At 41.8% G+C, this 12,156-nt stretch overlaps 1 protein-coding gene across 3 annotated transcripts in view; it reads right to left on the bottom strand.

Moving 5' to 3' along the window:
* Positions 1-12,156, bottom strand: part of DOC2A (double C2 domain alpha) — a 34,389-nt gene that overhangs the window by 12,103 nt on the left and 10,130 nt on the right. For all 3 annotated transcript variants that reach the window (XR_015740427.1, XM_026711909.2, XM_087918294.1), the window contains exons 3-4: positions 11,023-11,102; positions 6,947-7,021 (exon numbers count right to left, since the gene is read on the bottom strand). Coding sequence is in view for 2 of the 3 variants with exons in the window: in XM_026711909.2 (XP_026567694.1) it covers positions 6,947-7,021; positions 11,023-11,102 (155 nt within the window). In the remaining variant the exon portion in view is untranslated. The remainder of the gene's footprint in view (positions 1-6,946; positions 7,022-11,022; positions 11,103-12,156) is intronic.

The following is a 12,156-nucleotide window of genomic DNA, read 5'->3' as shown; positions in this document are numbered from 1 at the left end:
GAGTTTTGCCCCATATTACAACCTGCATTGCCAAAGCTGTTAAGTGATTCACTGCAGTTGATAAGTTAGTAACATGGTTGTTAAGTGAATCTTGTTTCCCCACTGACTTTGCTTGTCAGAAAGTTGCAGTAGAATATCACATGACCCTGGTACACTGCATCGGTCATAAATATGAACCAGTTGCCAAGCATTGAATTTTGATCACACGATCTTGGAGATGCTGCAAAGGTTGTAACTATGAAAAATGCCCATGTCACATTTTTCAGTGCTGTTGTAACTTTGAACGGTCACTAAATGAACTGTTGTAAGTCGAGGACTACCTGTATTAGATAAAGAAATGGGGAGGGGGTGGCGAAATGGAACTTTATTGCTATACATGTTGATGGCTGCAATAGTTTTATACACCCCAGAAATGAAAAGAAGTGTTAGCTCCCTCAATAGAGGAACGGATTCAAAAGATGATGGAACAGGTGGAGATGGCGAAGTTGACTGTGCTAATTAGGCATAAGAATGTAAATAGTTTTTTGGTTACTTGGAAACCATTTTTGAACCTTAAAATAAAACGTTAGCTTTGGGGTTTTGACAACCAAGTGGGTTATTGCTATAGAAATGGCTAGTATTTGGTATGGCTAAAAAGTTGGTATTATATCTTATTATTATGCTGAAATGGGATGTGGTGGCTCAGTGGCTAAGACGCTGAGCTTGTCGATCAGAAAGGTTGGCAATTTGGCGGTTCGAATCCCTAGCGCCATGTAACGGAGTGAGCTCTCGTTACTTGTCCCAGCTTCTGCCAACCTAGCAGTTCGAAAGCATGTAAAAATGCAAGTCGAAAAATAGGGACCACTTTGGTGGGAAGGGAACAGCGTTCCGTGCGCTTTTGGCATTTAGTCATGCTGGCCACATGACCACAGAGAGATGTCTTCAGCTTTGTAATGGAGATGAACACCGCCCCCTAGAGCCTGAAACGACTAGCACATATGTGCGAGGAGAATCTTTACCTTTACTGTACTGAAAAAGTCAGAAGTCATTGCTTTTTGTTTCTGTTTTTATTTCTTTCCCCCCTCCCTCACTCTATCTCCTCTATTCCTTTCCTTTCCCTTTCTCCCATTGTCTTTAGTTCTAAGAAGTAAAGATTTTCCTGTCCACTCCTGTCCGACTCTTGGGCACAGTTCTCATCTCTGTTTCTCAGCCTATAGGGTTTCCTGCCTAAGCAGGGGGTTGGACTAGACGCACCTCCAAAGTCCCTTCCAAATAATTCTATTCTATTCTATTCTATTCTATTCTATTCTATTCTATTCTATTCTATTCTATTCTATTCTATTCTGTTCTGTTCTGTTCTGTTCTGTTCTGTTCTATTCTATTCTATTCTATTCTATTCTATTCTATTCTATTCTATTCTGTTCTGTTCTTCACAAAGGCACATGGAACGTTGTTACTTTCTCACCAAAGTTGGGTCTATTAATCTACTCATGTTTGCATACTTTTTAACTGCTAGGGGAGCAACAGCTGGAGCAAGGAATGGAAGCCCACCCCAGTGTATTTTATATTAAGATTTTTTAAAAAATAAAAAATATATTAAAAAAAAGAAAGCTCATGTATATAGCATAGTCCAACATCAGCACAGGAAAGATTTTATGACATCTGTGTTATGATTAATGCTATAAAGTGAAGTCGCCAAACTTCAATTCCATGGGAGGCATGGTTCCTGGATTTTTGGATGCATTTTGTACATTAGCTCATTTGAGATACCTTGGTTCAACAATTGTTGTTCTAAGATGCAACGTTTCACCCAGTTAAGGCTTATGATAACCAGAATTTTAGTAGTATACAGATAAATAGTGTGTTAGGCTTAGCATGTTAGATAAACCTAGCCTATTGTTCCTTGTATAACCATGACTCTAAGCCAGAGGTGGGGAGCAATAGCCCCTTTATGACTTGTGGACTTCTGGGAATTGAAGTCCACATGGCTGGCCCAGGAATTTTGGGAGTTGAAGTCTAAAGGGCCACCTTTCCCCATCTCTGCTCTAAACCAAGGGCGTCAAACTCGATTTCATTGAGGGCTGCATCAAGGTTGTGTTTGAACTTGGGAGACTGGGGTGGGTGTGGCCATGGTGGGTGTAGCCATGGTGGGTGTGTCCAGCTCGACGTCACTCCTGTCAGGGGCACCTGTGGTGGCCTGAGCTCTCTATCAGCGAAAACGGGCTCCCGAGCTCTATTTTGGCCTGTGACAACTTCCTGCAACCCTCTGCCAGTGAAAATGGAGTACGGGAGGGCTGTGGCAGACCAGTCCTTTGCTGTTTTGAGGGCAGCCCCAGGGGCCAGATCTAAACACCTCACAGGCTGGATCCGGCCCGCAGGCCTTGAGTTTGACACCCTTGCTCTAAACGATTTGAATCCTGTTACTGGGGAATCAGAGTGTCTGCAGAACTGTTGCTTTCATTCAAAAGGCTAAAGTAACCTCGCACAGTTGTAATTCAAGCTCTGCACCTACACGCATGCCACACCAGGACTCCTGTTTTGAAGAGATGCTTATGCTGCATTGGTAAAAGGCTGCTTTTGTTGTTGTTTTTCCTTTTCTTGCTCCCCCCTGTGCACATGATATTGTCCGGTGCAAAGAATCAGAAGGTTAACTTCCAGTTAAGCTGATTTACCGCTCAAACCTATTCACGAGAATCTAGCCACCAGGGGTCAGCACTAAATTGGCACTAGATACAGGGCTGGATTTGCAGCATTTGTGAACATATAAAGATTCTGGGCTGAATGCTCTCTTGACTACTCCCCCCGGCTCTTCCTCTTTTTTCTCATACAGCTAGTAGGGATTCATAACTCCTGAGTCTCTTTCTCTTCTCTAATCAGTTATCTGTTGCCCCTTCTGCCCTTAGCATGGGTAAAACTCCTGAGGCTCTAGTTTTGATCAGGATGTGATATGGATTGCATTGTGGTTTTGATTTTACAGAAAAGTGTTAATTTCATTTGGCCAACCAGTAAAAGAAAACTACACACGAGATGTCTATCCCAAAGCTGGTGCTACCCTCATGGAGGAAAGAAGATCAGAAATACCTAAACCATTTCTCCATTTCCCCCAGCTTGGCTAATAATTGCTTCAAGATAAGTGGGTGGATTTAGACTGTGAAAACAACACAGGAAAAAACTTATAGCACCTGGTCCTCCCAGCTGCTTCCTACCATCAGGCCTATGCTGCTATTTTTTGAGCATACATAAATAATCATAAATATTAATTTGGAAGATTTGGTCACATATTCCCTTGTCACATCTTTTTTGGCCCTGAGATAATGTAATTTCGGCAATCAGCGGTTTCTTATTCCAAACATCCAATTACAGCTGGTTTAAAACCCTCTTATTATCTAATAAGTTATGCAAAATTTGTGTGCGCTAACTTCAGCATCAGGGGGAATTCCCAGGAGAATGCTGTGGAGAATGTGCGGGGGATGAGCTTTTTCGCCACATGGAGGATATGGTCCTCAGTGCTCTCCTCACGCACAGTGAAAGGATAGTTTGAAGAAAAGGCGTTTTTCATAATCTATGAGTGGCAGTGGTGGTATGCTACCAGTTTGGCCCAGTTCGGCCAAACGGGTAGTAAAAAAAAAGCCTCCAACCATCAGCTGAGAGGAGGCAAAAAAAGCCTCCAAAGAAGAGAAAAGCACAGGATTGGTCCTCTCACCGGCCCCTGCGCTTTTCTCTTCTTTATCCTCTCGGTTGATTGGCACTGCAGGCCTCAGCTGGTGTGGAAAGCTGCGCGTGTGCGTTAGGTGCATGTGCGTTAAGTGCGTGCGCGTTGGGTGTGCACACAATCACCGAACCAGTAGTGGAATAGGTAGGATCCTGCTGCTGATGAGTAGTATTGCCGCTGTTATTCTTAGCAGCAATTAAATTAATAGGCCTGCCCAAAGATTAATTCCTGTACAAGAATAGAATATGATGAGAGCATTAATATGAAATACTGCATACAGATAGTCCTCGAGTTATAGTGATTTGCTTAGTTCAAAGTTAGAACAACATTGAAAAAAAATGACATAACAATTTTTCACACTTACGACCATTGCGGCATCCCCAGGATCACATGACCAAAATTCAGACTCTTGGTAACTAACTCATGACCGTTGCAGTGTCCTGGGGTCATGTGATCACACCTGTTGCAACCTTCTGACAAGGAAAGTCAAATGAAGAATTCAAATTCACTTAATAGCCATGTTTACTAACTTGACCATTGCAGTGATTCACTTAACAAGAAAGGTCATACAATGGGCAAAACTCACTTAACATCTGTCTTGCTTAGCAATGGAAATTTTGAGCTAAGTTGTAGTCATAAGTAGATGACTAACTGTGCCCCAGGAAGCAGCAGACCAGCTTAAAGGGAGATGGCCTGCAGTTTTCTTCCTCTGGGGCCTTGTTACCATCACTCAGGATCCAGGCAATAGCCTCATTAGGCTACTAACTTAACAATGGCAGTGATTCACTTAACAATTGTGGCAAGAAAAAGGGGCTAAACTCACTATGAATGTTTCGCTTAGTGATGGAAATTTTGGGTTCAATTACGGTCATAAATCAAGGACTACCTGTACACTAGGAATAAGCTGAAGATTTTAGGTGCCAAAATGCACCCCCAAAATTGATTTATCCATGGATGGGAGTCTAACTTTTTTACAGTAATTTTATCTTTTCACATATACTTTTTAAAAGTATCTGTACATCCTATATATAAAGTGTACTTCTGTATTCCATATATAGTACACGACAAAAGTATGCATATATCTTGTATATATATTTTTCTTGAGATGGGAACATATAAATTTGATTAATAAATATATTTTCTTAATGTTGAATTTCATATTTTTAAATGCTTGTTTTTATCTACATATTGTTTTCATTTAATAATTTGCAGAAAATTGATAGAAATACAGCTTCTGTCCCAAGGCAGTAGCTCTGTTGAATTCTACTGTATAGTGCAGTGTTGGTGTGGTGTCAGGGGTTTTCAATTCAATATGTGGAGTGTGAAGGATGTGTGTTTATGTTTATTTTCATGGTCATGATGTGCATTGAAGATGGTATTTGATTTCGTTGTACGAAGTGCAATGACAATAAAGTAAACTAAACTATACTAATTGTACACTGCCGCCCAGGATCACATTTCGTGAGACGGGCAGCTGTATGAATTTGATAAATAAGTAAATATGCTCATGGATAAGCCCATCCACAGATAAGATGACCCTTGAAATTTTAATCAAAATACCCTGAGAAATGGATAATCTGTGGATTATCCATGGATAAGCCAATTGTGAAAAGTAATACATATAAATATTTTGAGCATCAGTTTATCCACAGGTGGCACATTTTTTTCCCGGTGTTTTGGTTAAAAATTCAAGGATCAGCTTATCTGCAGATAGGCTTATCAACAGGTATACACAGCAAATTTTATTTCTTGTTCAGAATGTTTAATGTGAGAGATAAATTTTATTCTCACCAGTTTCTATGCCTATGTCACTCATACATATACACACACACACACTGCTAGATGGCTGTATCCATTACACTTTAACTGGTTTTGAAAACTTAAGCAGGATGAGTTCAGGTCAGATGGAGATGGTGAGATGATCTCAAATTACTGCCTTGTAACTGATGTTCTGCCTTTTTAAAATGTCTGTGACATATCTAAAGAAGGCATGCAGCTTCAGCTGAATGGTTACTGCTGCCATTTTGGCTTTTCTGGCCCTCTGGCTGAGCTCTAAACTGTCTAAGGTCAAAATCCTAGCAACAGAGAAGACTTTTGTGAAGTCTTTAATTAGATTTATTGAAAAGGGAATTATATTACAACAGTGTTTTTTAGCTTTAACAACTTGAAAAGCTATGTATTTCAACTTCCACAATTTTCCAGTCAGTAAAGCTGGCTGGGGAATTTGGGAAGTTGAAGTCCATATACCTCTTCAAATTGTAAAGATTGAGAAACATTGGATTACAGAAATGTTGACCACTGGAGGCTTTCTCTTCAGTTCCCATTTAATTTCTAAGTGCACTAAATCAAGATCTTCTTAAGAGTTCTAAAGTTGGGTGACTTTTTTTTTGACGGTAGGAAGAATGGGCAAATGTGCTGCTGTGGTAATTTTGAGAGATTTATTTATTTATATCCGGCCTTTATTATTTTTATCAATAACTCAAGGAGGCGAGCATACCTAATACTCCTTCCTGCTCCTCTATTCCCCAGGACAACAATCCTGTGAGATTAGCTTGGCTGGGATAGAGTAATTGGCTCAAAGTCATTCAGCCATCTAGCCTGATGTCAGCTGGCTTTCATGCTTAAGGTGGCACTAAAAACTAAACCTGGTGATTTTCTCAGGCACCTTTCATGCCTAAGGCCGGACTAGAACTCACAGCCTCGTGGTAATTGGCCCAAAATCAACCAGATGGATTTTGTGCCTAAGGCAGGACTAGAATTCACAGAATCCTCATGATTGGCCCAAAGTCACCCAGGCGGCTTTCATGTCTAAAGTGGAACTAGATTTCCCTATCCCCTGGTTTCTAGCCTGATGCCTTCTCCACGAGACCGAACCATCTTCCACACTTTCAGGCTCCAAGAAGCCTGCAGCATCTGGGAAGTTGGTCAAGCATCCCAAGAGAAGGACAAGGCCGCTTCCATATTGTTCCCCCCAAAACCAATGTGTAATGCATGTTTAAGGAGTCAAGCTCGTATTGAAGGGACCTTGATATTATATACTCAGTCACGTATGGTTTTGTGTTTATGTGAGACCAGAATTGAGACACAATAACTGAGATATAAATTTGAGATTGTGCTTGCCAAAGATATCTACACAAGAGTAAAAAGAAATAAAATTGTTGACTCTTTTATGTCATGCTGGATATGAATGGAAGGCCACCACCTTACCCTGCTATGACTCCGTTCCGGCAGACCCCCCCCTGCCTCAGGGCTTACCTTACAAGCACCTGGAAGGAGATGTAGTTTGACATAAGGGTCAGCCAAGCCATTAAAATCCATTGGCTTCAGTCCCTGGAAGAAAATAAAACACGGGCATTAATTCTAGTCTATTTATCCTTCCTAAAAGTCTGTAGAGATTCTCAGTCATCCAGGTCATGGTTGCCCCAAAGGTGTTTTTTCAAGAAGCAACTGGAATTTCTTTGTTTTTTCTTTGAAGACATTTCACTTCTCATCCAAGAGGCTTCCTCAGTTCTGACAGGATAGTGGGGAATGGAAGGATTTATATTCCTTGCAGACAACTGGTCATTTACATCCTTTTGCTTCAACAACCCTCTAAAAGCATGCGAAGGACCAGCTGTCTGCAAGGAATTTAAATCCTTCCATTCCCCACTCTTCTACCAGAACTGAAGAAGTTTCTTGGATGAGAAGCAAAATGTCTTCAATATAAAAACAAGAAAGTCCAGTTGCCTCCAGAAAAAGCACCTTTGGGTTATCCTTTGTCATTCTTTCAGCATCTACACATATTCAGAGGTCTGTATAAAGTGATCCACCCTTCTCAAAATTATAAAATTCCCGCTCGAAAGTAGATGTTTGTGTTCCCACTCCAGTCTATGCATGTGAAACTCCGAGTTAATTTCTATTCAGCTGTAAGTGTTGTAAGCGGTAAAATCAGCTCGATCCTTTCCTTGAAATTACTTGCTGATTAAAGGGGAGGGTGGCAGGGTTTATTTATTAAAATCCTTCCGCAAGGGATTGGCTCAGGTTTCCACTGAAGGGTAGCTTTGTCTTTTCTCCACAGGCAGCCTTTTTTTGGGGAGAAAGGTTCATTTTTTTTTTCACTAAGACAATCTGCAATTTAGGAAGGAAAAGAGAAGAATAAGACAGGGAAAAAAGATTGAGCAAGAAAAAAAAGTGTGTGTGTGTGTGTGTGTGTGTGAGAGAGAGAGAGAGAGAGTGGGAAGGAGGAAGATAGAAAGAGGGAGAGGGAGGGAGGGAGAGAGAGGGAGAGGGAGAGAGAGAGGGAGGGGAAGAGAGAGGGAAGGAGGGAAGGAGAGGGAAAAGTTGGTGTCTGCATGTGGTGGGGCCTGATGGCTGACCTATTACAGGTAATCCTTGACTTACAACCATATGTTTAGTGACTGTTCAAAGTTACAGTGGCATTGGAAAAATGACAACCATTCCTCACACTTACGACCCCTGCAGCATGTCCAGTGTCATGTGATCAAAATTCAGGTGTTGGGAAAAGGTATATAGTTACAACAATTCCAGCTGCAGGGATCACAAGATCACCATTTATAAGCTTTCAACAAGCAAAACCAACGGGGGTGGGCAGTGGGGAAGCTGGATTTACTGAACAAGTGTGGCAAAAAAGGTTGTAAAATGAGGCACAACTCATTTAACAATTGCCTTGCTTAGCAATGGAAATTTTGTTCCCAACTGTGGTCGTATGTTGAGGGCTACCTGGATTTTCTTCAGCTCTGCCCTGGAGGAGGAGGAGGAGGAGGAGGAGGCCTCTTCATAGGCCAAAACAAAAATTGCATAGTCTGTTACAGTGTGAATGATTAAGACCCCCACCCTGGAATAGGTCTAGGGAGGGGGATTAGAACATAGAATCATAGGGCTGGAAGGAACCTAGAGGTCTTCTAATCTAACCCCTGTTCTAGGCAGGAAACCTTATACCAGGGGTCTTCAAACTTGACAGCTTTAAGATGTGTGGACTTCAACTCCCAGAATTCCTCCTCCAGTCATATTAGCTCAGGAATTCTGGGAATTGAAGTCCATACATCTTAAAATTGCCGAGTTTGAAGACTCTTGCCTTATACCATCCAGGTCAAATGGTTGTTTTGAAACCCTCCAGTGATAGATCTTCCACAACTACCAGAGGTAAGCCCTTCTATTGAGTAATTGTTCTCACTGTGAGGAAATTTCTTCTTCCTTCTATGTTGGATCTCTCTTTAATAAGTTTTCAAACATTGCTTCTTGCCTTGCCTTCTGGAGCTTTGGAGAGTAAGTTGATCCCCTCTTCTCTATGACAGCCCCTCGAGTACTGGAAAACAACTATCATATCCCCGCTAATCCTTCTCTTTGTTTGACTAGAGTTATTCGACATACCTAGTTCCTTTAACTGTTCCTTGTGTGATTTAGCCTCCAGACTCTTTATCATCTTTACTGCTCTTCTTTGCAGTCTTTCTAGGGTCTCAGCATATGTTTGGTATCATAGTGACCAAAACTATGTATAATACTAGCTCTATACCCGTGCTTCGCAATGAAATTGTGTGATTGGGCTTAGTTTTGGGGGAAGAAAATAAGGGGAATAAAATTTTGCCTCTGTCTACTAGCATCCGTTGGTATTCATCTGGCTAGCATCCTGTCAGTGTGTGAGAGAGTTGAAGGCTGTTTGGAAACTGAAGCAGTATTTGCTGTGTGAGCAAGAAGGAGACAACAAGGAGCCTGGGCGTGGCTTAGCTCAACTGCCCTGTATTGAAGCTGGTTACTGCTGTGAAACTAAAACTGAAACTGCTCTCCTCTGCTTGTATTTTGCATTTGGAACAGATTTCTTTTTAGGAGGGGAGAGGCCACAGAACTTCTTAGCATCAGAGGATGTTAATAATAATATATAAAATACTAATGCTCTGATGGTCATTTTGAAAAATCCTTTCTTAGTGAGCACCTAGAAGCCAAGAGGAATATATGTGCCAAATCCCAAGTTTGCAGGCTTTATGGTTCTGGGGATTTTGTGATGATGCATGAGTGATATTTCACTTTTATATATATAGATCCCAACTGTGGTCTCACTAGCGTTGTATAAATCCATTCCTCAACATCCATAGAGTATCTTCACTCTACATACTGACCAGTGGCACTTTCCAGGGGTTTCACAATCACAATCAATTCTCTATCCAGCCATGAATTTGTTGGATTATTCCAGACTTACGAACGGTGAGAGGATCTCTGCCATAAGGAACAGAGCACCAAGCAGGATAGTTGATTCACTTTCACTGCAGCAGATGTGGGGAATTCATAACAAAACTGCGGTTGGACTTTTTGAAACCCCATTACGGAAGCCTTAATTTACCTTCCTGGCTAGGAAGGCAACTTTTATGCCACTGGTTGCCTAAAGATGTCACTTCAAATCCCAGAACTATTGGCGCCATGCATTTTAGTCCTTTTCAGAGCCATTGCAGAAATTCCGGCTAAATTGCCTTCACTGGAGAATTGCCACAGGGAAACGATAGACCAGTCAGAAAAATATTTTTAAAACCTCACTCATGTAAACATACCCTCTGAATAGTTTGCACACAATCTCTAGAGAGGCAGAGGGTGACGCCAAGGAAACAGAAACCTGCCAGTTGGGAATAAGGGTCATCTACTCTTTTCAAAGTAGCGGGCTCTGGGTTAGTTTTGCTGTGGTTCTGAACTGCCGCAGTATTTCCCGTGCTTCCCCCCCCCCTTGTCCTCTTCTGTTGCCACAGCAACGCCAGATGCCTGCGGATACCCGGTTGCCTGGCGCGTCGCCGCCGAGATGCTTGAAGATGCTGCAAGCCCACCAGCTGGGAAGGAAGAAAGGGAGGACGGGGTGTTGTGTACTGCTGGTATGTGAGTTTAAGGGTCAGAGTTGCAGAAAAACACCTGGGTGAAGACCCTGGAGATTTGGTCTGACACTTGAACGGCCCTTGCCTGACTTCTAAAGGCTTTCTAGATAGGGTAGAGAAGGGGATGAGTGTGTTCGGAGAAAAGAGAGACTAGAATGAGCATTGCTAGCTCCATAATGAGATTTCCCACCCCCGGCGTGGCTCTTTTATTAAATCAAGGCCGTTTATTGTGAAAATGCAACATGTGATGCAGAAAGACTGAATCCAAAGGCATGAAGGGTGCTAGAGAAGCAAGCAGTGTCTTTTCAGCAGCCTTCCACAGTCTACTGTTGAATAGTGTTGAACGATTCCCCCGTTGCCAGTATGGGCTGTGTCTCCATTAACAAAAAACTACAGTTGTCCAAACCCCACCAATTCAGAGAAGCTGCTTTAGAAGAGGTTTTTGAGGACCGGTAAAGGAACAAATGTCAGAATGATTACCTTGGCTCGTAGGATGGTGCAGTCAAGGGTGCAGCTTTCTGGATCATAGAGAATATCAAATTCAAGAGTCCCAAGAGATGCTAGAAGAAGGCCAGGCAGTAAGGAAAACAAGTGTTAAAAAGAGATTCATTTTATCAGCGTTTTCCTTCAAGCTGTCTTTCTAATCCCACTCACAATCTGCAAACTCAGCTCCATCCATCTGTCCAGGCCAGTGTTTTCAACCTTGGCAACTTTAAGACATGTGGACTTCAACTTCCAGAATTCCCCAGGCAGTCATGATCCAGACAAATCTTCCCCATCCAACCTTGCTTCAGATGAACTGAGTAAAAGTCCCATCAGGCTTGGCCAGCATAACCATCTCTGAACTGGTTTATATCTCTGCATTTGCATATTTGCATACAATTGTACAAAGACTGACTGTGGGTTTAAATAATACCAGAAAGTGCTCTCATGTTGCTGGCTGGCCAACACTGTCCGTCAAAATTATGCCCTACCCCAAATTCTATACATCTTTATATAAACGTTCTCTGTCCATGAACTATGCATAGGAGTGCACACTTTCATCTTGAATATCTCAAGTGCCCCCCTTCCCTTTCCCTCTGATAATCTAATTTAGACGCTAGGAAAACTGAATGTGATGTCCTGAATTAATTGCACAAATTTAGTAGACGTGTTTGAAGATGCATAATAATTGAGCTTCTGTTTCCCATGGGACAAAGCAAAGAAACATGGTGCATGTTTCTGAATCAGCCATCACTAGGCACATAAAAATAAAACATATTTACACCCCGTTCAAAAGAGAGGAAGGAAACAAAAAGTCCAGAATATACCCTTTCCTGCAGCCAACACCAGATAAGCAAGACAAGACAAGCAATCAAGCAGAAAACAAAACCCTAATTAAGGAACTATCAAGCAGAAAACCACACCCCTATTAAAACTTGCAGGGCAAGCTATTGTATCTAAAAAGGGAGCAAACCCTGCATCCCCTTGCAGTGATGATGTTACCTAGTCGGCTAATGAAATGTCTGCAAACAAACAACCAAGCTCAGAGACCACCAAGGACTCCACAAAAGTAAGTGTAAGAAATATTCTATTTTCATTATCACTGCCTTTCCCCCCCCTGCAAATTAAACT

Source organism: Pseudonaja textilis, chromosome Z (genome assembly GCF_049901715.1).
Source record: "Pseudonaja textilis isolate UNSWEBS1 chromosome Z, rPseTex1.2, whole genome shotgun sequence".
NCBI classification, from domain to species: domain Eukaryota; kingdom Metazoa; phylum Chordata; class Lepidosauria; order Squamata; family Elapidae; genus Pseudonaja; species Pseudonaja textilis.
Note: the sequence above shows the minus strand (reverse complement) of the source record. Positions and strands in the feature narration are given on the sequence as shown.